Source organism: Phodopus roborovskii, unplaced genomic scaffold (assembly GCF_943737965.1).
Source record: "Phodopus roborovskii unplaced genomic scaffold, PHOROB, whole genome shotgun sequence".
Taxonomy (NCBI): domain Eukaryota; kingdom Metazoa; phylum Chordata; class Mammalia; order Rodentia; family Cricetidae; genus Phodopus; species Phodopus roborovskii.
The window spans coordinates 28,124,770-28,151,339 of record NW_026126416.1 but is presented as its reverse complement, the minus strand read 5'-3'; the positions used below and the strand labels follow the sequence as shown (position 1 = coordinate 28,151,339).

At 42.8% G+C, this 26,570-nt stretch overlaps 1 protein-coding gene across 1 annotated transcript in view; it reads right to left on the bottom strand.

The window, feature by feature from the left end:
- The window catches only part of Fbn1 (fibrillin 1), a 198,475-nt gene that overhangs the window by 108,715 nt on the left and 63,190 nt on the right, over positions 1 to 26,570 (bottom strand). The window contains exon 6 of the mRNA XM_051183504.1: positions 2,607 to 2,804. Coding sequence (XP_051039461.1) covers positions 2,607 to 2,804 — 198 coding nt within the window. The remainder of the gene's footprint in view (positions 1 to 2,606; positions 2,805 to 26,570) is intronic.

The following is a 26,570-nucleotide window of genomic DNA, read 5'->3' as shown; positions in this document are numbered from 1 at the left end:
ATGACAAAGGTAACATAAAATTTGCTTCAGAACCCTGAGATTGCTATACAATAGCTAGCGTCTTCATACAGATGTCCCTTTTACCTTCTGGAAAATTGTCTTGTGCAGGGAAAGTTCAACAGGGAAATTGTGCTGGATAATGCGCAGGCTCATCATCCAGAGCAGGTACCAGGAAGGACCTTGCAAAGCTCAGGTCTCATCACTCCCTGTCCCTGCTAAGTGAGAGAAAGTGCATGCCTTTCCACTGTCTGCTCTCACCTCTCTCTCACCTTCCTGCCCTCCTCCCCAGGTGTCCTCAGTTACTTATGGATAGATACGCCGTCTTTAAGTTTTGTAATTGTGGTCCCTCTTTCTGGAATAGTCTTCGTGCTGGAGCTTCATGGTTGATCACAACTCATCTATTGGTTTCTGTTCCAATGCCACTCTCCTCCAGCCAGTGTATAGCGACATCTGACCCCTGGTTCTCAACACTGACCATCCTAATAATGACTCTGTTTTGTTCTTCAACAACATAGGCTTCCCCACAGCAGACACTCAGTCCACTTTGTTCAATGCTCTATCTAAAAACTTAGGGGCTAGCCTCTGGTCCTATAGAGAGTCCCAAATTAACCTTCCCAAGAGAAACCTCTTCCTACATGATGCTGGCTGCCTGGATTGAATTGTGAAGACAAGATATACAAGTGTATTCTCTCCATTTCTTTATTCAGAACACAGAAAATCTTGATTTGATAAGTGGGAATCTTAAGTTCCTTCCTCTTGGACTATCTTGTAGACATCTGCGAGTGAAGTACCCGCCTTGGGTCCTGATGCTGGGAGATGCAACATTGCAACGGCCAATTGCAGATTCTCAGCCTATGCTTCTGGGAAGACTCGCCCACAGTCAAAAGGGAACTAGAGGGAAAATATTTATTTGGGTATAAAAATGCCACTATTTCCATAGAATGCCCTGACACACAAATGAACAACTACATTGAGTTTCATTTTTATCCTTTACCAGGATTTTCTGAATGTTTATTAGAAAGTTATTTGAAATCCCAATTTACAATTCGATAGACAACTCTAGACAGTCTTGTTGGGCAATGGGAAATGTGTATGAGGGCAGTTCCCCATTGACCATGTGCTCCCAGACTATGCCTATACAGGCCCCCTAATCAACACATTTGCCCACAGCCTACATCCAACCCAAGGGCTAGAAACACCAGCAAGAAGATACCCTGGCCACATATAACACTTTGAGAATGTCTCCCTTTTAGCAAAAGAAGAACTTCTTTTTGCAAGTGACCATATAAGCTGCTATCTGAAGTTATGGATTTTCACCAAACTACGTTTAGTCTTCCCCACTTGAGATGTTGAAGGGACAGGAAAATCCAGGCTGTGTGAGACTAATAAACTAAGGAGAGTTCCCCTTCTCTCTCCTTCCCTTCCCTTCTCTTACTTCTCTGACCATAAGCTCACTGGCAGGAAGCTGGGGACTGGAGATCTTCCTTTCTAGTCACTGTCAACAATTCATGGGTATTAGCAGCTTCCAAACACAATGGCCCACAAATTCCTCAAAGCAGATTTTCTAAGAATGAGAAAAATAAGACATCACAGGAAGGGCTTACTCCTAGGAGTCCTTGACGATTCTAGGATTTCAGAATCCCTGCTGCCTGCTCCTGACATTCAGAGGGGCACATTCAAGGGCATCCAGGGGAGTGGTACCCAGGAGCCGGACACATGCAATTCAGTACAACCCACAGCACAAATGAGAGTTGCTCAAATCCTGTTCTGTAGCCTAACCTCCAGAATGAACATGTGGGGCAGAGCCAAACTACTACCTACTTCCCTCAGAGAAGCACAGTTCCTGAATTTTATTAAAAAAAAAAAAAAAAAAAGTACTGCAGACATCTCAAGGAAGCGGAGAAGATAGCCTGGGAGCTTTGGGCCCATCAGTTTGGTGTGGAGTGGCCTCTGCTCACTTCCTCCTCTTTCCTGCCAGACATCCAGACAATGAAAGAATTTACACAGCTGGGGGAACTGAGTTGAAGCCAAAACCAGGATTCTAGGGGAGGGCAGAAGAGTGTTAAGGCAACATCTGGGGGTACTTAAACCAGTGAAACCAATTCTAATTTATTTCTGACTTGTTAAAAAAAAAAAAAAAAAGCATAATGTAGCATGTCGAATGTCCAGAGGAACAATTTTCTTCAGGTCAGTTAAGTACAACCTTGAGCTCAGGACTCGGTTTCGAATGAAGAGAAAACAACAAACAACCGCTACCTTGTTCACTGTGTTCCTACACGGCACCGCCATCAGGCCCGGCATCGCCCCCGCACAGTTGCCACTCCTGTGCCAGATGGACATGGAACCACTCCTAGACCAGAGGGGCCGTTGGCAAGGCAGACTTAGCCAATCTTCCTGGCTCTGAGAGCCATGCTACCGAGGCTTCAGCTGAACCCTCAGGCAGGGGACAGGGCACTCAGCAGCTTGGCACTACCCTCAGGCGGGGGACAGGGCACCCTTAGCAACTGGGCTGTACCCTCAGCCGGGGATGGATGGGGCATTCTCCACAGCTCAAGAATGGCCCTTCAGTGAACAGAACGCATTTCGTGTTATTCCTGCTGCATTACCTTGACAAGCTCCGGTGCGGATGTTGGGAATGAAGCCCCGACGGCAGGGATGAGGCTGAGCAGGACACATCTCACAGGGGTGGCCCCAGGCTCGGCCCACTGTGGCACAGCAGAGTGTTTTGGTGCAGACAATCCCGCTGAGCTGTCCCTGGCACATCTGGTTGCTGACCACAGTAAAACACGGGCCTGTTCTGTAATCTGAAAATACAGAGTAAAACTCTTGTCAATGTCCAGAAGACAAAGAGGGAGCAGCTGTGCCCCATCCTGTGCAGCTCCAAGCCCAGACAAGAACTTACAGCAGCTCCCATATCACTGACACTGTGTAAAGTCTGAGTGGACCGTTCCATATCTAAATCCATGTATGTATGTATGTATGTATGTATGTATGTATGTATATATTCTACATCTGAAAGAAAACATACAGCGTCTGATCCTAGGTTATTTTAATGTCATAAGATATGAAAACTACATAATTTTGTTCCTCTGTGTGGCTGAATTAAACTCCACTGTTTATATATACCACATTTCTCGATCCAGAAGCTGATTCTGTAACTGAGCTATTCTATGGACACGGTGAGTAGGTGTCTCTGTGGTGCACTCACTTAGACCTTTTTGGATATATACCTAGGAGTGGGACACCTGTGTTCCTTTCCTTTCCCAACAGCAGTGTGTAAAGGTTCCTTCCCTCTGCATCCTACTAGTACTCATTTTCTGTTTCTTTTTTTCCCCCCTCTCTCTCTCTTTTAATTTTTCCAGGCAGGGTTTCCATGTGTAGCTTTGAAGCCTGTTCAGGAACTAGTTCCTGTAGACTGGGCTGATCTCAAACTCACAGAGATATGCCTGCCTTTGCTTCCCAAGTGCTGGGATTAAAGGCTACCTATTCTGCCTGGCGTGAGATGCAATATCAGCCTAGAGATGTATTTTGCTGGCAGCTAAAAAATGTGCAACTTTTTTTTGCATTTATTTGTTTGCTATTTGTATTTCTTTTGGAAGCTCTCTTATCAGTTAATTTACTTTTTTATTGGTTGAATGATTTGGCATTTTTGGTGTTCAGGTTTTTTAATTCCTTATATATTAGGGATATCAATTTCCTGTTGGCTATCTCTTTACTCCATTGTTTTTCTTTTATAATTTAATATTTTATCATATTCTTTTTATTCAAAATGAAGAAAATAGACAATTAGGAAAGACAATGACACATAAGTAAGAAATCCATGTACTAACTCTTGATTATATATGATCACATTACACACAATCTACAATGTGTGCATTACTTAAAACACAACATAATAATTATATGATTATAATCTTGTTTATAAGATAGAATCTTGGTTTTCTTTCAGGAAAACATCATCCAAAATATTTCTCAAGTAATTTAGTAGTATCACAAAATATGAGTTTTAGTGTTGCCTAACTTTCATCAAGCTATGATGTAATTTATTCAGTTTCTTGCTGTGTATCATTGAAATCACTTCCAATTCTTCATTATTATACACAGTGTTAAGTGTGTTTAGCTCCTGCAATAGCCATCAAAATTTGTCTCATTTTATGTATCTTAAACTAAGGCCAGAGTCCCATAATATTTCTATGCATTGTAACAAGGCAGAAAATGTAGGCTCATCTCCCCATTTCTGCTAATTTACTGAGGCAAGTACAAATGCTTTGATCAAACAGATTTATACTAGCATGCCATTTCAATCGTTTTTGCAAAAGCACAATGGAATGTGGATTTTAACTAACAAGCCTCCCTTCATCATTGCTTGTATATGTGCTCATTTCAGTAATACTCTATGGAATATCGTATGCATGAGTGATGCAAGCATTCAAAGCAACGTGAACATGGTGTTTTGTGGGTAGCATCAGCAAAGGCCAGGAACATCACACAATGCCAAGAAAAGTTCACTTTGGTCCTGCATAACACTGCTTCCAGACCTCAGATGTGAATTCCTGCTTAGAAGCTCTTAACAAAAAGAACTTTCACAACTTTTTCACATGAAATAGGAACAGTATGAAATACAGAGAACAGTATGAAACACGGGAAACAGTAATGATGCCTGTTAATTTCCACCACATCCATTAGGCAACTCTATAGCCCATATATAGGACAATGCTAGACAGAGACTCTATCTCACCGACGCTGTTGTCATATCTTACTATTGTCCTCCACAGAAATTGTTATTCTTAATGCAAGTAAAACATATTATTAGAGAGATTTTCTATTTGCAAACCACTCTACAATTATGTCCTTATGACATATCCATGAACTAGGGCACCAGGCTAGCCCTTTCCAAATTTAAAATGCAAAACTGGTTGTTATCAACTAGTTTACTCTAGTTTGCACCATTCTGGGACATCTTGCCTCTATCTATGTGATCCATTATGAGTAGGTAGCTCAAAGGCAGCCCTCCAGTCTCATTAGTTTGGCCTCTAGGGTTGAGGGAGTTTTGTTTTAATGTTATCCCACTAGAAAGAAGGCCCAGAAGTTAAACACATGTCCTCTTGCAGAAGATCCCAGTTCAATTTCCAGGTCATATGGTCCCCGACCCAAGTCAGGTGGCTCATAACCACCTATAACTCTGGCTCCAGGGGGCATCTGATGCCTTACAAGGCACCTGTACTCATGGGCACATACCCACACTCATACACACACACACACACACACACACACACACACACACACAAAATCTACATTTAAAAATAATTTAAAATTTCATTAGATTGCTCGGAGGAGGGGGATATGATAAATGTGCCACCATACACACATATGGAGATCAATCAAAGGACATCTTGTGGGAATCGGTTCTCTTCAACTATGATACGGTTCCTAGAGATTGAATGTGGCGAGCATGTTTACCCACTGAGCCACCCTGCCCAGGCTCTACTTCTGGCCATAATAGCTGTGATCCCTGATGCTCAGCTCACTCCTGGCTCTGCAGTCCTCAATGCTCGCACTGCTGTATTAGTTCTCCTTCCTTCATGATCAGACTTCATCTTGATGCAAACTCATCATTGACAGGCAGTGTCCCTGTGGTTGGTAAATTCTTGTCACTCATGCCCAGCCACTGAACCACAAGCTACAGAAGGATGTAATTTTTGGTACTAGGCTCTAATTATTTTAAAACCCTTCCCTCCATAAAACTTATATATAGGAAATTAAGATATTAATTTATTCATGACAGAGAAGTCAGAGTAGACATGCTGCTCCCAAGACAGCTGACCAATAGGATTTCAATTCAACACTTAGAGGGAAGAGTTCAGAAAGGTTCTAATCTAAAGAAGATGAAAGAGGGAAAGCCCGAGCATCATAAGCTGAAGCAGCTTCGTTGCTGCTGCTGCTGCTGCTTGACTCCAGCACTTATCCTCAGCACATCACAGGTCACTGAAGAAGTTTCTGCAAATTACTGGTGCTGGGAGCTCTGCCCTGTCCCAATCAGCTCTGCCATGGACTCTTACTCTACAAGGTGCGTCATGGGCTATTTTGTCATTAAGTTATTCCCATAAATGAGATGTTCAGTAGTAGGCCTATATTAAAACAGAAACAAATAGAAAATAAAGGCTTATGCCAGCAAAGAAGTCATAAAAATATACCCATTAAGGACATCCCTCTGCATGTCCACCCACCATGAGGCACCCAATAGTCTCGGAGTGACAGCAAAATGACAGTTGCCTGGAACATGGATGAGAAGGGAAGGAGGGTTTGTGTTTAGCTGAGTACAGAGTGTCCGTTTAGGAAAATACCAAAGAGTTCTTGGTGGAGACCACCTTCATGAGTGGATGATCCCAATCCCAGAAGCCATGGGTTAGCAAACAAATTCCCAGTACCAAATGTGGGATACTTCCTTACGAATTATTAATCAGAAAGGCCCCAAAGGCTCCCAGAAGAACACAGGCTGTTTATTGTCTTTGGTCTTGTTTGACCACCAGAACTTAGTGGCAAGATCTTATTGCTGAAGACACCACATAGCTTGGTTAGAAGACAGGGAAATCAAGCGGCGAGTGAAATGGAAACTTCCTAGCTGATGGTTGGCTTTCCTGAGCTGGAAATGTCTGCACAGGCAACTGGAGGAGAAAAGTCATCAACAGTTCTCCCAGTTGTGAACTTTTCCTGCTATGACAGTGACCTGCCAGGTAAGATGTGCACACTGGTGCAATCATAGCGGTATGGCTGTTGTAGTGATAACCAACTGCTTTCTCGCTGTGTCTGAGGTCCACTGCACAGGGGAAAGCTCGTGCCCAGAGCCGTGGACCTGGTCAAAGGCCCATGATTTGGGACATCACAGGCCTGAGGGGGTGAATCTATTGCTTTCCTATTGCTAAATGGACATGTTGTCAAACTGTCTCCTAAGCATTTATGTTTATATCCATAGATAACCTTGATCAGAGCCAGCAAGATTTGTGCTTGACATGCAATCCTAGTGACCAGAATTTGATTCCTGGAACCCACATAAGATGGGAGGAGATCAACTCCATGGGATTTTCATTTCCACACACATGCCATGGCACTTGCATCCCCCGTACACACACACACACACACACACACACACACACACACACACACATACAAACACACACACACACTATACACACATACATCATACATGTACACATCATACACGAAAATACTACAGTGAACAGAATAATTCTAAAAATTAAAAAGATAATTCCAGACCCGAAGTTGTGGTTTAGTCTACAAATGGTTGCTGTGACAGAGGGACTGGGGATGGCAATCTTGGGGAGATGATCAAAGAAGACTGAAAGAAGGCGACAAAGGAACAGGCCAGGATGAGAACAAGCTGCGCACAACATAGCATAGGCCTCCTGGGCATTAGCAACAGCGAGAGTGGTGGCCCTGAGCTGGTAGGCATCTGGCTTCATTGGCCATAAGAGACCCCTCAAACAGATGCTAAGGGGACACCATGCTGGCACATTAGGCAGGGACTGAGTTTCACAGGAGGCTCCAGGACACAGTGAGGAGTTTGAATTTATCTCTAAGAGGTCAGAAAGTCACCATTGAACATTACTTTAAGGGGGCTGCCTACTGGGTCCCCTCTTAGAAACAGGAAGCCTTGCAGGGAGGCCAATGAAGGACTTGACATAGACGTCAGCAGCGGCTTGGTCACTGGTGTGTAGAAATGAAGAAAGGCTATGGATGGCAGATGTTCTTGGGCAATGGGATCAATGAGGCTGGCAGTGGACTGGAAGTGAGTGATGAGGGAAATGACATCAGAGACCCTGGCCTTCCAGCTCATTTATTAAAACAGAGAAACTGAGAAGCTAGATTCTGCTAAAAGTAAATATTAAAAGTTCTCCGCTTTTGCAACAAAGGAGCTACTATAATTTGGGTGATTAGGCTGGTCCCGAGTGAGAAAGGATATGGTATGTAAATCCTGATGCTGTCAAGACAAAATAAAACCTCATTAAATCATATCTTGACCTATATACTTTAACTATATCACTACATTTATTTTTCTTATTTTCCTTTTAGTAAATAATCATTTGCCAGTGTCATATATATATGGTGAAGACTCTTACTTCAAATGCATTTGGCCATTTCACACAGAAACCTGAGTATTATGTTCAGACCAGCAATGTGTGATGGAATCCTGGCATTGTGGGAGGGACAGACTGCCTCCAGAGCAATTTTTCTGCTGTTTTCAACAATGAATGATGGGCATGGGAATCCAAGACTATTAGCGTTCACTCTGCAGTAAATGGATACACATCACATTCCTGTGCTACTATTAATTCTGAGAGGTCTAATAGAAAGTGTAAATCTAGGACGAAAGTTCGGCCATTATCAACTGCACCTGAGAAACGTTTCACATAAATATGAACTTTCTGTAATTATCAAGCCAGACCAACAGCTGTGAGATCGTTTACATATACTGGTTGGCAAGTGTTATTTCCTGAGTTGGCATTTTACCAAATATGCACTTGCTTACGGAGTTTATAAGTTGCTCCTCTCTCTCTCTCTCTCTCTCTCTCTCTCTCTCTCTCTCTCTCTCTCTGTCTCTGTGTCTCTCTCTCTCTAATATACTATTAAGTATATATATCAAGGCAGCTCCACTAGTCTCAGAACTTCTCTTTGGAAGTCAGTGTCTGATGAAGGAAATTTCCTGACACTGCTTCCAGCTCAGGGCCTGGCAATGGAAGAAGGATAAGATAAGTTATAAGAAAGTACCATATCACTGGGGACACCTGAGTGAACTGTGCAGGATTGAATGCACAAGAGATGGGAGAAGCAACAGACTGAAATCCAGTGATGCAGATTCAATTAGTTGGCAAAACACAAACAACAAACAAAACCAAAAATACTCCTCCCAAACACTGCAAAACTGATCTTAAAGAAGATACATGGACTTTCTCAAAGTTTGGACACACTGGGACCCCAGTGGCTGGTGTTAGTGCTGCTTCATGACCATCTACACTTAACCATGGGAGTTTGGTCTGATTGTCATAACATCTGTGAGGCCTCACTAGAAACAAAGTTTGACTTGGTTGTAAGTGATAACTGTTTCGAAACAAAAATCACACAAAGTGTTCTGCCCTTTGGATTTAGTCACTGTGTCACAGACATCTCAGGTAAATGATCAGAGGAGAGAAGATATTAACAATAAATGACAGACAGAAGGGCCTGATTGATTTCCCTGTAGCCAATAGGAGAATAGTGTGTAGTTCAGAAACTTCTGGAAATGAAAATCCATGAGAGGAGAGTGAATATGGTTAGAGAACAATGAGAGACCCTATAGAAAGTAGTCTAACATGCCCCAAGGGACAAGCTGGAGACCATAACTCTCCTTGTGGAAGAGTTTGAGTTTCTGGGTATATTGACCAGTCTATGTTGCATACCTTTGGATATTTATGAAGCACATTAACAATAACTGACTAAAGTTTCCAAACTCTGAAAGGTGGAAATGCTCTACATTACTGTCCAGGGATATCACTAGTCACTGGGATTCTAGGCAGCAGCATTCACAGCTTCTGGATGCAGCAGGTACTTTTATGTTATGTGCCTGTGCAAACAGTCCCTATTAAATTGTATTTACAAGTTCCTGCTCAAGTTTCATAGGTAGAAAGTAGTCCTATAGGGCTATCAGCACCAATTTGGCACAGTCAGAGAGCTGTCACTCAAAGACCACAGTAGGAGCTAGCATCTGAAATACTCCATGAAAAGCTTGCATGGGTGTGATAACTCTGAGTACAGGTGGACAGCCAGATGTTCTGGCTATAATTTTGGAGTTAGGATGGAGGCACACCACTTCTCATCCTCAGAGCTAGCTACCTGGGATTTGGGGAGCCAGAGGGCATCTGTTGCCTGGGGAGCAATGCATCTGCCTGAGGAAAGGCCAGGTGTGAGGGAGGCAAGAATGCAGGGTACACAAACAGTTCAGAGAGCCTGCAAGTGCATTTGCACCCATGGCCTGCCCTAAGCCACACCCTGCCTCCCACCTGCCCTTGAAGCATGTAGGAAGCTGTAGGTCCCATGTGTCTTGAGATAAATCCTTCTTTCTGCTCAAGCTTGCTTCCATACTTCCAGTACAGAATGTGACCTCATAGGATGTGCATGCTTTGCAGAGAGTGGCATGGACAGCTTTCATCCAACCTTCTGTTCCCACAGTTCAACAGGGTCTGGAAAGTTCCATATGATTTCATAAAAATCAAATGATAAGAGAACAGACTACCTAGATTTATTGGAGAGTTTAATCTTCTTTTTATTCTCAAAGGAAAGATAGATGATTGATATATAGATGATAGATAGATAAGATAGATAGATAGATAGATAGATAGATAGATAGATAGATAGATAGATGCAACAATTAGGGACACATGCACTCTTTTCCCCTGACTCATAACTAAGAGGGCCACACAGAAACAAACTTGCATGACTGTTACCACAGGTAGCTTAGCTGCTGACCTCAGAACCATGGTGGCTTGCTTTTCAAGAGCAGCAAGTGGTTTTTGATGGTTTTACTTAGCCATCTGATGCCATAGGAAAAGCAAGAAGCTATAGCCAAGTCAGGAGGTCTTTGTGCCAGTCTCAGATCAGCTTGAGTTAGACATTCCATGGATTTTCAGGGATCAGAGAAACCAAGAGGTGAACTGTGGATGGGGTTGAGTGCTGTAGGAACTTCTGTGGGCTTGAGACAGAAGAGCAATGGCCATTGTTTAGGTGGAAAGATGAGCCATTTCCATCTTACAGAAGGGACAGTTTGTACAAAGATGGCTTATAAGAGCTGTCACACATCTGATTACTCCATAAATCAATAGCCATCATCCAGCTTTTCAGGCCATAGACTTATAAGAGGACACAGCATCCTTCACACTGCACACTTGCTGTGAGCCACAAGACCCAGAAAAGTTGTTGTCTCTATGCCTTCACCTGTCCCTCCTCTGCAAACTACTGGTCACTGGAAGGTAGCCCCCTTTTCCTGTCACCTGCAGAAGCGAGTGCACCTGGCATCAGAATCTGAGGTACCTGGTGCAGGGTCCTTCCATTTTAGCTCTGCCTTCCTCCCTAATTTGCTGCTACTCTCCAGAGACATAGGGTGAACTTGTTTCTCAACTTGTGTAACCATTTCCTACCCGTGGGTCTTTGAAAATGCCATCTTCTCCTTTCCTCTCTATTTTCTAGAAAACTCCTCCTCCTAGAAGATTTGCTTATTTCCTATTTCGTCCTCTACCCCCCTCTGTAGCACTAACTAAACTCTATGGGAATCACTCAGGAATAGAACTATCTTTTATCAGACTAGGAGCCTTAAGGATAAATATTCTGTCTTATTAAACTATGTATCTCAACTGCCCAGAGTAGTTGCAGGCTCATTAAAAACAAAAACAAAACAAACAAAAAACTGCAAACAAATGAGAGTGACAAATGGTCTATTTTAAGTAAGTATAAATTCCCCAATATTTTGCACTATTCTCTTTCGGTACTCGGACACAACAAACTATCCATGCTCCATTCCAGTTATCTCTGAGTTTCACTGAGGCTGTGGATAAAATCAGCCTTTACATAAGTTTTCTTTGCCTCCTGAGCCAGCAAGTGAAACAGCACATACGATACCTATCATAGGCATCTGTCTTCTTTTCCCCCAAATCTATCATCAACAGACTCTGTCACTCTTAAAAATAGACGATGCCACCAACTCAGACTCCTAGGAGACTCATGCCCTGGTCCTAAGTAATCTCTCCACTCTTGCTTGGTCCTCTTGTATCTACAACAGTTGAGAATTTCAAAAAACAGCAAAAATAAACATAACAGGAATTCTGATTGGATTCAAGGCTGACTCCACAGAAGAGAACCCACACCAAGTGCTGCAAATCTGATCAAAATCAATGCCAGTAAAGATCACACACACCCTACCCCCCAGAAGGGACTGAATACTGCCGTTTAGGTAAATTGACATAGCATCAAACTCCCTTCTAAATTTTGATACTCGCAGGCAAATGCTACCCTCAGCATTACCCAGGAAAGCCTCTTTTTCAGTTAACAAGTAGATAGACGATCCACTACCTAAACAATCCCTATCTTCTTGGCCACCTTCCAGTTAGGAGTGCACTTTTGCCCAGGGCTGGCCAATAAGATACAAGCTGAGGCCTAAAGAGGATAGAACCCAGGAATGTTTTCCACTGTCTGATAAAACAAGATAAGTCCATCTGGACTACCCTGCCCTCCTCGTCTCTCTCATCTTTCTAGAAGGCACGATGCCTGGGAGTACATTACCAACTGGCAGGCATGAGAACAAATTTTCATGAACTAGGACGATACACAGAAGGAAAGGAACAGTCGGGTCCTTGATGGCATTTCTGAGCACCCAGACCACTGCTTACTGCCCTTCACCTCCCCGCGCCCCTTCCCCTCTGCTGCTCTCCTTCCGCCGCCCTCCCTCATTTTCCTTCCTTCCTATCAGTTCTTCTCTCCCTCCCTCTCCCCCTTCTCCTTCCTCCTCCCTATCTCCGTCTCTACCTCTCCCTGACTCAGAGCAAACACTCTATCACTGAGCTACTCCTTAGCCTTTTAACATTTAAAACAAAATTAACTTTGAATTTGCCTTGTCTAAGTTGTGACTGAGTTTTCTCAGTTTTGTACTCCCCTTCAAACTCACTTCTGACTGAGACAGTTGATTGTGCTGTCCTTTGTATTACATATGAGAGGGATCCAAGAATAAAATGTTACATCTTTGAAATTTCTATGTGGCATGAGTTTTCAAAGATTGAGAGCAAAAAGCAAGGTAGGTCAACTGCGCAAATTCCATGCAAAATGCAAGCAAGAATTCCAGAACTTTCCTCATCAGTTTGCATTGTGAGGATCAATTTAATGATCTTTCCGGGCACCTGGGGAAGGTGGCTGGTGTGGGGACATGATTCTGAAAATGCACTGTAACATACTTCTGTCTGATATATGCATGCTTTTCACATTAAGCCAGTGTAAGAATGGTCATACTCCTCACTCCCACCAGCTCTCCATTGTAAAATCCACTCCATTTTAAAATAAATTTTGCAATGTCTCAGATAAACACATTTGCTATTCTATGTCCTAAATAGTTGAGATATTTGAATGTGACATACCTATATAGTGCCCTCAATTGAAATTAAAAAACAAACAAACAAACAAAACAACTCACAAACCCTGGCCTTCCAAACATTATGTATTTAATTTGGTACCATTCCAATCATAAGGACATAAACAAATATAGAGGACATGTTGGGAAAAAAAAAAAAAACTGAAGCACTGGAGCTAGTCCCAAAGAGTAAGCTCAGACTGTACATCAGCAAGAATGGATTAAGAAGAAAGCAAAAGACCGTGCAAATGTCTTCAGACTTCCCTGCATTGGGAAGACATGGTACCAAAAGGTACCGGTTACCAATGCAGGAGTACAGAGAATTATTCAGTCATTGAATGGGGTGACAGATACTTCACATAAGCACAGACAGACCATGAAACAAACACACGAAAATGGAACTCTTAGCTACGGTGTGTTTGTGTGTGTGCGTGCATGTGCGTGCGTGAGAGAGACACAGAGACAGAGACAGAGAGCTATGGGATTTTTCTCTCCACTTCCTTCTCTTCACTCTTAAGAGAATCAACCACCCCCACTTCAATCCCAGATGTTGTTATTAATTTGAAAGGTTCATCCAGATCTCAGAAGGCCTTCTGATGACAAGTATGATTGGAGAGAACTGCTGAGGCTTTTAATACAGGAAATGCCATAATTATGAGCTGTTTGTGCTTCTAATGTTTATGTATAAGACGAGGTTTGGATCATCTCACTTTAGAATTGGAAAGAAACACAAATGAAGAAGACATTTATGAACAGACTGCTGGCTGCTCCACACACCATCCCACTTAATTCTCACAGTCCTTGGAAGGAAACTTACCTAATTTTACAAAAAAGAAACTGAGGCTCAAAGTTACATTGAAGAGCCGCTGGGTGGTGGTGGCACATGCCTTTAATCCCAGCACTTGGGAGGCAGAGGCAGGGGGATCTCTGTGAGTTTGAGGCCAGCCTGGTCTACAGAGTGAGTGCAAGGACAAGCTACAAAGCTGCATAGAGAACCCTGTCTTGAAAAATCAAAACAAACAAACAAAAAAAAAGTTACACGGAAGAACTTGCCCAAGGTTATACTGAGAGTAGGCCCCAGATGGAAAAATGCAAATTAGAATGGTTCTGATTTTAAAAGCTACAATTTCCCCAATACTTTGCCTTTCTCAAAGAGCTCATGTGATTTACAAAAGGGCAAATTAAAAGCAAGTGGGTTATTTTTCTCAGTGTCACCAGATCTCTCAAATCTCAGAGCGAGCCCTGTCTGACTTTATTGCTCCTCTCCAGCATCCCTTTTCCCAGCACCCAGGGATTGAATGTCAGCTTTTGGAACTAAAGCACTGCTCGTATACAACAGGCTGTTCACTCATGCCCTAAATCTTCAGCTACATTTAAATCAGTGCAGCGACAGCTGTTGTCTGCATGACCAATTATCCTAATTTTGCTTTATTAAATATATTGACCTTGAACCATAAGAACACGGAATCAGTTTGACATCGTCTGAAAAAGGCAAGTGTTGAAATGCAACAGAAGGTACATCTTGAGGGGAAGTAGGAGATGCAATGGAGAAGCCCAAGTACATGCAGCATGCGTTAATGTCCTAGCTATTAAGTTAGGTTCATCATAATAGACCATTATTAACATATACACATGCTATATATTTTTAATGTTATATCATGAATTATAAAACAAACAAAAATAAGAACATGCATACAAGCACAAAAATAATCAACATACATAGGGACACATTTGTGTGCTGTGAGAGATGGAAACACCTCTTGTATCCATGTCTCTCTTATCATATGTCAATTTTCTTAAATAGGGATGACAGTGGGATATTTGTTAGAATCATATGAGACAATGTACTGAAATATTAAGTGTAGGTCCTACTATTACATCTCACCATAATATGAACAGAATCCATTGCCCCAAACACATCATTTCATTGGTTTCTGAGGCATCAGATTAAATTGATCTTGACTAGCACACTGATCTACTATAAAGCCAAGTTAAAAGTTATGAGGCATAACCTACTTAAACATGGCAATCAATAAGGATGTACAAATTTCATTCATTATATCTGTATGCTTTTATTCCCCTTTGTCCCTCTCTCACGATCCCTCCGTGATCCAAGACTGAACTGTCCCATCATGAAGTCTCTGCCAAGCTGGCTGCTTGTTATTGAGAAGCAGAAGCCCCTTAACTCAGTGAGAGCTTCTAGAGTGATAATCTGCATCTACAGACTCATTCACCCACGTCCACACAGGGCATCAATCAGGGCAGGCACAGTCCGGCACAAGCATTGTTTATATTACCTATGAACATATCTGGCTTGCCTCATTTCAGAATTCCCTTCTCTCTTCCAAAGCCTTTTCATCATTCAAGACTAAATCTAAACATTACATTTTAGGAACAACCTGTTCAATTTGATGCTCAAGGCAGATGAACCTTTCATCATCTTATTTTTTGAGAGGGGAGGGTGTTCGAGACAGGGTTTCTCTGTGCAGCTTTGGAGCCTATCCCGGCACTCACTCTATAGACCAGGCTGGCCTCGAACTCACAGAGATCCACCTGCCTCTGCCTCCCGAGTTCTGGGATTAAAGGCATTCACCAGCACTGCCTGGCAACCTTTCATCTTCTTAGCTTCCACACTATACTATGTACATGCACCTATGCACAGAGCCATACCACCTTGCCTTATGGTACAAAGTAAAGAGTATAGGTCACAGCCTCCTGGGTACTAAATTCCTTTGAAAAAGAGAAAGTCATTTGTTTATCTAGACTTTTGTCCTCTGTTTTCAACTGCCCAGAACAAGAGACAATAAATATTTGCTGAATCAAACATATATTAACTGAGTACAGAACTAGTTCTTGTATCTATTTGGGCCATTCATAACTACCAACAAGAATACAGATTCTATAGATGAGTTCATGTGAAGTTAATTAGACATGTTAGTTAAGTCTCCAACCCAGCAGGTTATCAAAACTGGATGCCACCACACACCTGAGTACAAAGAAAATAATAAACACTTTTGAAAACACTTTTATTCACATAATATTTTATTGATTACTTGGAAATTTCACATCATGCACTCTAATAGCATTCACTTCCCAGGTTCTTATGACCCATCCCAGAACAAAAGGAGGAGGAGGAGATATGAAGTTTTTTTGGGTTGCCCACTGGAGCATGATCAAACTCCCAGTGGTCAGTGCCTTAAAGAAAACAGAGTCCTTCCCCATTCTCACCCCTGACAGAAGCCATCAACTGTGAAGAGCTACATTCCAGCTTTCCTATGATAATTTTAAAGAGTCTATCCAATGGCTTTGTGTCTAGACTGTTTCTTTGTGGGGTATGGGGTGGGGGAGGTTGTCACAGAAGCATTCTATGTCTCATTCTCACCTGTGAGTCTCAGTGATTGATACCACTGCAAAGAAAGCTTCCTTGCCCTTTATAGTCAGCAGCAGCACAGATCATGGGCTTCTCTTGACTTCTACATGTTTAATGAGGGTTTGTGGAGGAAGCTTTGCACTCAATATACCACTCTAAGATCTGGAGAATAAGAATTCCTACATTTAACAGCTTTTGTAGAGTACTAATGTGTCTAACCTGCACAATTTCCTTCTACCTCTAAGACAGTTTTGTTCTTTGTTCAATACAACTTCAGGGGAAATGAATTACTGGGAAGGTAGCTTTCTTCTCATACGTTGTATCTATATACAATCCAGTCACTTAAGATGGTAAGACCAAGGTGAGTGCAGTAACACTGGGTGACTCTCTCTCTGTGGGGGGATGGCTTTAGAAGACTTTAGAAGAAGTCATGACTCCTCTTCAGTTGCGATCCACTCATAAGATAAAGCCACCATGAAACAGCAACTATAGAAAACACGTAGAGTCGAGCCTCAACTATGTCAGATTCAAATTCCATCCAATGCCAGGCAAATGTGAGCCAAAAAAATTCTCATGGGCAGAGATGAGGTTTACTAAAAAGCTCACTTGGATGAGTGATGTACAAGTCTATCAGAACCCCGGGAGTTAAATTCCCTTGATAGGCTGGATTTAAAATAAATGGGAAAGTGCTGGCTTGGCACAGATTCCGTGGTTGCATGAAACCATTTTTTTCTGAGACCCTCACAAGGTTTCCTAACACCTCTGTACAGAGTGCCAGGTTCACTGTAAAATGTACCTGACAGTGGTGGGCTGTATCCAGGTCACACTCATCGTGGACAGATGGCCTTCCACCACCAGCTCTGTGTTCCTGGGTCACCATAGGAACATGTGTATATCATAGATGTCCCTTTTTGGCTTGTTAAGGTCTAGAAAGGATGTAACACATAAAACACTTTGCCTCAAGCATGGGGGATTTCAACAATGCTTGAGTAAGTATCTCCCAGGAAGAAGCAAACAGCAAAGTAGCCCATTGTGGACCAACCATGAGAGACACATTGCTCCATAAGAACTGTTAAACCTTCAATCTGATGACACCTTTCAGACACACATTTTCTGTTCCTTCAACTATTTCCTATTCTTCTAGCAGTTTATCTAAACAAGCAGCCTCTGCCCTATCGTAGGGACTTGAAGATGTCCTTCCTCAGTGTGGACCATTCAGGAGAAGAAAGGGCTCTGAGACAATAAACTCAAGACTGAGATGAGCTTTGCAGGGACTAGGAGACTACACTGAAGTGGCCATGCTCAGCAGGAAGAGGCAGGGCTTTGCAGAAAGAACAGCCAATGTGTGGAACACAGATATCTATTCATTCAAGAGTTTACTAACCTTAAATGAATCCCTCACTTTCAGGATCAGAAAGGCCCACAGGGAACATCTGGCCCAAATTATCCCTACATAAGAAAACCCCGAAGCTGAGCAGTGAAATGATTTGCCCAAGGTCAATATGGCCATTGAAAGGCAGAGCCGACACTGAACTTGAGTTTCTTGCTTCCCTGCCCAGGACTATTCTCACTAACTCATGTTACTACTTTGGATGCTAGCCTGATGAACTCTGCTGCCAGGTGGCGACTTGTTTCCCCTCCAGAGGAGCAATGGAAGGGGCAACAGAGGGTTTTTAAATTTTTTTTTTCATCTTGGCACATACCAGAGATGGCGTCAAGAAAGCCAGGTTTAAACCAGGTCAGCCAGCAGGGTTTGTCTAAAGCACAACTGAGCAATCACCATTCCAGCCAGGATTCCGTCAGTACGATGGGTGTGTCAGCGACAAAGTTGAGCTAATGAAGTTCAAGCCAAGAATTCATTGAGGAGCCTGGGCAAGATAGGTCCAGGTTGAGGACAAGAAGGGGAAATGATTAGGGGAAGGATGAAGAGAAGGTACTAGATGATCAGGTTCTTCTAGGGTACTCCTCCTAGCCCAGGCTGCTCTGAACATACACACTGAGTCTGCAGGGTCCCCCAAGCTCCTTGGCATCACTTCATATGTATGTGCTTGCAAAAATGTTCACATTTAAAGAGAACACATAGCCCTCCATTTAAAGAGCATGTCTAAAATAGACTCAAGCCATGAGCAGGAGTTGACTTTGCCAAAATTAAGGCTCCACAGTCTGAACAAATAGGCTTCTCCCATAGTGGCTAAGCTGTTCACATTTGATGTCCTATGAAAGACAACTCTTAATTATGGTGGATATAAATAATAGTTAATATCCCACACCCTACTTGAATCCTTCCTCCATAAGAACTGTTAAACCTTCAATCTGATGACACATTTCAGACACACATTTTCTGTTCCTTCAACTATTTCCTATTCTTCTAGCAGTTTATCTAAACAAAGAAGTTCAGGATATAAAGAGCCACTGGTACATGGTTACCACTTTTAACATCAATTCAACTTCAACACCATTAATACAAGACTTAATTTTGTATATTAGTCATTCCAAGAGGAATCATTTGAATTATTAGCTATATTTCAAGCCAAGCTAGAAACCCTTTTGAGACAGGTATTCCCTTCAGCATCGTGAAGAGCCACAGAAACCAGTTCAGTCATCCCACGGCCCAGCCAAGCAGAACATAAAGTGATTGTTTTGGCACTCTGACAATTGCTTTGGATATTCCCTACCTAAGAAGGTGGGTAAAATTATAAACAGGCAAAGAAAAGCCAAATAAGCCAGGGAAATATCTGGTTTCAGTTATACTAATACAAAACCAGAAATGTAAGAGTAGCAGAGCTTACCAGCTTCAAAGAGAAGGTTACGTGGGAAAGGACATCAAATGTGTATTCAGAGAAGCTGACTGTGTATTCAGAAGGCGGTGTTTCCTGAGAGCTACCAAATAATGCCGCGAGCATCTCTGAAGAAATACAGGAGACCTATAGTTGCCAGAGTACTCTGCCTGAATGATGAGACAGTGAGCTCGAGAGCAGTGTGTGGGCACTCAGGTGTGCATCTGTGGTGGTTCGTCTTCACTGTCTAGTGGACTGGATTCACACTCACCATGGAAACACACTTCAGACTGGGACTAGGAGACTGTTTCTAGAAAGCTTTTCCTGAGCAAAGGACATCTTCCCTGAATATGGGTTGGGTGGACAGAGGCTGGGGTCCCAGACAATGAAAAGGAGAATGTTAGCAAAGCACTAGCACTTACCTCTCTGTAGCCTGACTGTTCATACAATGTGACCAAGACCTCAGAGTCCTTCTGCCACAGCCACAGCCACAGCCGCTCTCACTGACATGGCATCCTTGTCATGATGGACCACTCCTCAGACTGTTTGTTATATAAACCCCTCCTTCCTAAAGTCGCCTTTGTCAGCTATCCCTTCATAGCAGCCAGGACAGTAACTAGGACAGCGGCGTCCTTGTCGGGAAATCTCAGTTGCCTGATTTTCCCAAAGGCAGCTGTTTATCAGATATTTACATCCACTCTGGAAACAAGCAGTGCTGCCTTGTCTGAAACAGGTAAATAAAAACACCTCAGCACACTGCACCAACAATTTTGCACAACGCAGGGACGTGCCAAATGCAGGAGCTTGCTATCTGCATATGTTACTGGAAATACCAAATGTGGGGCTCAAGGGAAGGCAGTGGAGTGCAGGGCATTCCACACCAGCTCTCTCTCTCTCTCTCTCTCTCTCTCTCTCTCTCTCTCTCTCTCTCTCCCTCTCTCTCTGTCTCTCTGGTGTATGTTCCTTCCAAAATTTGTTGGCTGCAACAGCCTTGTTCCTTACTTAACAAATTGCAGTCACAAATATATTATGTCTAAGGAATTTTGAGACCCCTTCTAAAGGGAGCTGGAACCAGTTGTCTGGGCTCCGAGCATTTTTGAGCAAGAGCAGAGAACACTCCAGAAAGTCTGGCTGGTGGAGGCTGGGCTCCCCCAGACTGAAACCCAAGAACTCTCATTAGAAGAGTCTGACTCCAGTGAAAGGCCTGCCGAGGACACAGGCTGAGGACAAGCAGACAGACTCTGAAAGGAGCCAGGGTCCCAAGCATAGCACAGTTTTACATTCTGCGTGAATTCTGCCAGCCCAGCCAAGCTGCACACCTCACTGTGTCCATGTGAATAAGGAAAAGAGCAACCAGGCAAACGCTGAGACTTTGCTGCCAAGAGGACTGTGCAGCATTCAAGGGCAGAAGGGACTGACTCTGGCAATGGAGAAGGGGATGAAAGATAATGGTGTGGAAAGTGAGGATGATAGGGAAAATTTCATATCTAAGTATCAGGAAATAATAAGGAACATACACTGAAGGAAAAGAGTCAACATGTGCTGTCCTAATACAGCCTTCCTTTAGATTGCTGTCCGATTGCTTAGAATGCCCAACAGTTGTTTTCAGTCACCTGTTATCTGCAAGAATGGAGAACATCTATCTCTGTGTACAAGATTCTGAAGGTGAATTTTGGATCCAGAATGCAGAAAGACAGCTTCACTAAGGTGACTCCAATTGGCCCTGTAGGAAACCAGGACATCTTTAGAGGTCAGCTAAGTTTTCTTCTCATGATGCCCATCTGTCATGGCCATGCCTTCCCAAGCATGGAGCTAAGACAGGAATGGAGACATATATAACATGTCCCAAGTCACTACAGACTCCTCCTTAATGACCCAATTCTGCTACCTACAAGTCAAATGGCATCTTCCTCAGAGGCTGTGGTGAGAGTTAGGTAAGTCACATATAACACTGCTATCACTGACCTTCAGACGAGGACATACCACCTACAGTGGTTCCAGGGTTTAAGAAGGGCCATACAGGGATATGGAAAGGAACTTCCTTTTGGGCCTCTTTCCCCCAACAGAAGAGGCTATCATTGAGAAAGAGTTCTGTGGATGCTCAAACCAGTCACTATTATTATTTAGGAGACAAATTAAATAGGTAAATGACATTCTGGGTAAATTGGGGCTTTCAAGTCTCTTTGTACTTAAGTACAGAACTTGGGCTATATGATATAGGACCTGGCATATTTGCATACATTAGTACATCAGATTTATATGTATCTGCTAGTCTTTGTAGGATGCTGTTCTAATACAATGTGATTTCCTAACTTCAAAGCCTTGGGCTTTAATTTCTTTGGGATTTCTGTAAATGGCTGAACCCCAAATATTTGTAGCTTATGAGACTGTAGTGCTGGAAGGAACCTTAAATACAATGTCCTGCATGTCACAATGGAAAGAGCCCAGTAAGTAGACATCCTATGCTGGGGTGAGCCTTCTTAAACCATGTCACTCTCTTGAACACATCTTCTCATCCATGCTAGGGAGATATCAGCATACTGCCCACACCCACAACTGCTTCAAGGGCTACTTAAAACAATGTGTTCACAATAGATAGCAACTGAAGGGCAGGGAGTGCCCGCGGCCTAGAGAACTACATCTGGAAAGAGTTGAGCGATTTGTCCGAGGTCAACCAAAAGCCCGGTGATGAGTGGTCTGTCAGGGAGGGGCTATAGGCTTGTGGGTGCCAAACTACAAAGATTTATGTTTTTAAAGACAATTTGTGATTTCCAGCAAACAAACTGGGTCAGTAGGTTCTGCCTTCTAGCTTCTGACCATCCTCGGTGTTCATTACCTCCCATTCTGTGGAAAGATAAGGATTCTGCAACACTGGAGCAAGTAAGAGAAATCACCTACAAGCTCTAAAGTGAATGTCGATGCTTAAATCACACCATCCTAAATCAAGTGAGTAGGCAATGCATTCACAGGGGCCAAAGACAAGAAGTGCAGATAGTATCCCCTGAAATTCTCCCCCACCCTCTGCACAGCTCTTCTCACTTAACAGTGAGGGGCTTTGTTAACACCCATCCATTCCTCTGAAAAGGTTCTGTTGTTGTTTTATGAAAACACAAACAAGGTAAGTGCATTTACCATCAACCCAAGCTCCATGTTTTTCTTTGCAGACTTTATCAACAATCCTAACTGATGCCCTAAACTGACAATCTTATGGTAAGAATTTTCTTAATCTTAGTCCTGTGATGGCAAGTTTTCTTTCTTAGTGAGAGGTTTCTACTTCCAAATATCATTATCCATCTCCAAAGTTCACCTGTGAGTGGTTTATATAGTTAATATACCCATTGAAGAGAAGCAAGAAGGCAGATTATTCTGGTCAACCATTCTAGAACCACTGCACCAGTGGCTTTCCCAGGGAAGCTTGTCAGTTCAAGTTCATTATACAGAACATTTGAATTCGTGAACTGGACCCCCAGTAATTCTGATTATTCTGGGATGCAGGAATCATGTTTACTGATGGTCATGTGATGATGATGTAGGGTGCCAACAGATCACACTTTGGGAAAGAGTGGATCAGGTGGAAAGGGAATTGAAGTCTGGCTCCTACCAACAAGTCTATGGTCCCTGCTAGTGACTCTGTCTTACCAGACTATCACGGGATCCCTGACAAAAGCAGACATTGAGCCCAGTGGCAATAATTTCCCCTGTACAAAGTATACACAGCAAGGTATGCCACCCTGGGCAACTTTGATGGATAGTGAACCACAAGGAATCTGTGTTATTGTATGTAACACAGGAAAAGTACATAGGTTGAAGGGCAGCACGTTGACCTACACTTTTTCTTTGTTTATTATTGTTGTGTTTATTTTGCTAAATGTTGTCTGCTACAAATGGGAATTGAACCAATATCAGATGCCTCCAAATAGATTAGCTCTCTGAGCTGAGATAGAAATATCACAATCTGCCACCAGCAAGGGAAATGCTATCCCATGCCTTGGATGTATCCAAAGCAGTAGAGTTATCTTTTAAACCAAAACACTTCCATTATCAAGGATAAACTTCTGCTACTTTTACAGATGGAACTGAGGTAGAGATGGCACCCAGTGCATTGCCACTGAAGAACAGGCATGCCAGCTCACACTATTACAGCCTCTGGTTTGAGTAGAGCTTGGCCACCAGGTACAGATCAGCCCACACAAACCTGCTGGCTACAGTTCAATTAAGGTGTCCTAGCCAGTGTTCACTGCTGTGAAGAGACGCCATGACCACAGCTTATAAAAGAAAGCCTATCATTGGTGAGGGGCTCAGGCAGCCATGGTGCTTGAGAAAGTTATGAGAGTTCTTCGTCTGGATCCACCGACAGCAGGAAGGAGAGTCCCTGGGTCATACTTGGGCTCTTGAAACCACAAAACCCACTCCCAGTGACACCCTTCCTCCAACAAGGCCACGCCTCTCAAGCTCTCCCTGGTAGTGCCACTCCCTAATAACCAAGCATTCAAACATAGGAGACCATGGGGGCCATTCTCATTCCAACCACCACAGAAGGGAAATCTAGATTATTATTTAAATACATTTTTTTTAAGACACTGGAGTTTTTCATGAAACATTGAAACTCCAGCTTTACAGTTTATAGCACAAGCAAGGCTCCCAATAAACACTCGAGGGATAGACAAGGAAAGGACAATATGTCAGTGAACCAAGAAAATATTTACTCCTCATGTTCTTGTCAAGAATTTGAAATGAGCCAAGCTTTTCTGTTTTAGGTTTGTTTTCAAGTTTTTCTTTTTTTAATTAAGTTAGTCTTTGACAGTTTCACACATGTCAGTAATACACTGTTTACTCTCCCCATCCTTTCCCTCCTCCCACATCTATTGTCTTCCCTCCTCCCTACTGCTACCTTTCCAACATCCTTGTCTTTTGATTTTGTTTTGTGATTGGAACTATCCACAAGAGTCTGATGGAGTAACAGTTGGGTACACAGCTTAAGGCAATGCCTTCTTACCGGGGATCCATCAGTAGAAAATGGTTCTGCAGTGAGGGTAGGGCCCCCTGAATCCCCCCTCTATCCATGCCTGACTGCCGATGGGCCCATTCTTATACAGACTTAGTGCTGTGAGTTCCTGATTTCAAAGGGGCCCAGAAGACAGTGTTTCTGGCCCTCTTCTATTCCTTATCTTCCAACTGTTACAATCATTCTACCCCTCTTCATTCCCTGAACTTTGACAGAGCAGTATAAATACTATGCTTAGGACTGAACATCCATCCACCCATCAAGTGTTCTCAGAGTCTTGTCTCTATTTGCCATGAGCTATTTTAAGCACTGAAGATATTTTATAACCAAAAATAACAAAAATTTGTAGTTATGTACTATTATTTTAATTTCATAGAAATTTATTTTATAGACATGTGAAGGTCACTTAGACTTAATCACTTTTATGCTATTAGTAGATAGTAAACATCTGAGGGGAACCAAATCAATAACTAGAAAAAAAAATATGTCCCTGGTCATCTGAACAGCTCAGATGAAGACACTGAGTCAGGAAAGCATGTCTGCTATGATGTCATAGCAGATTGCTGCTGACTTTGTGCTACAGACAGGCTCCGTGTCCCAGCAGATGATTCCAAAAAGCTTGCTTTCATGATGGCTTGCCCAGGACACTGTCCAGCCGCTCACTGTGTTCCATCAAAAGCCTTCTTGGGTGATCACTGAGCGTCAGGGTGGAGCTGGCCTATGTGATGATGAGGGTTGAGGGTGATGGGGGAGGAAATTTGGTCTGAGCACCAGCCTGGAGCATTCCTCATGCCCACCTCCCAGACCAAATGTATTGTCTTCCCCCAGAATTTCCAGACCACCCACTGGCACTCTATAGCATATAAAAGGATCCAGATGCTTAGAAAGAGGAAGGCTAAGTATAGAGTGTTCATGGCGCTGGCCCACTGGCCTCTAGATCTGGAGCACCATTTAGTATAGCTGGATTGCTAGAGAAGCCAAATGTCATTTCTCTGTCCCTGTTTCTGATTGTTGCTTAGAAATGGATCAGGATTAATATGTATCGTGAAATATCTATATATGTATATATAGATATATATATATTTAAGAATATGCTTTATTTGAAAGTCTCTCTGTCTTTTCACTCTATATATCTCTTCAGTAATCCTTTATAAACAGGAGGAGTGGGTTATTGATATGCATATGCATTAACCTTTGCTGACAAGAGGCAGAGAGGAAGAAGGAGCAGAAGATGTCACATACATGAGAGAGACCCACAAGGAAAGAGTACCACATCCATGTGGAAACTGCATTTGCAGCATAGTATAAGCAGATGGCTAAATATAGACAACATACAGCGTACAGCCTACTTTCTTGGAAACTTAAAAAATGTTTCATTTTATACATGTTTTAGGAATGAGTAGGTAGTTGGAACTTAAGCCACTTGGCAGCTTCACAGCACTTTAACTAGTGGAATATGGCTTTGAAATAGTTCGTTCAAAACCAATTTTATAGAAGTGGCTTCCTCACTCTCCCCTGGGATATTAGGTTTATGGGAAGCAATTAACTCCCCTCACAAGACACTCATTCATTAATTTGTTTATCATAAGCCCTTCATTTCTCTCATCATCCCTTTTAATGTTGTCCCTCAGTCCAAGTTCATCACATAACCTTATTTCAGAAATATTTCTCCCAAATTATATTTCTCTTCTGAGCAGGAACCCCACAAAAGCCAGGCACTGAGCTCTCTGCAATTGCAGTGTGCCACTGAAGGGAAATGGAAGGCACGAAGAAGAATGCCTGAAGATCATGGGTCAGCAAGCCTGGTGTACACAGAAGTGAACAGCACAAGACCTTGTCTTGAACAAGGTGAATGGCGAGGGCCAACACCTCAGGTTATTTTCTCACTTCCACAGGCACCATGGCATATTTACACCCACATTCACAGGGGAGGGAATGGGGGAGGAGGAGGAGGACCAAGAGAAGGAGGAGGAGAAGGACAGACAGAAGGAGGAGGAAGAGGAAGAGGGGAGGGCAAAGGGACGGGGGAGGAAGAGGGGAGGACAAAGGGAAGGGGAGGAGGAAGAGGAGGAGGGAAGGGCAAAGAGAAGGGGAGGAGGAAGAGGAGGAAATTGAAGTGTCATGTATCATAAAGAAACCAAAAGGGCTAAGACTGATAATGAGTAAGGAGTTCCAGCTCTTGTCACTGTGATTAAACACTGTATTTAGGATTCTAGCCTGTGAAATAATGAAAAAATTAAAGTGTACAGATTA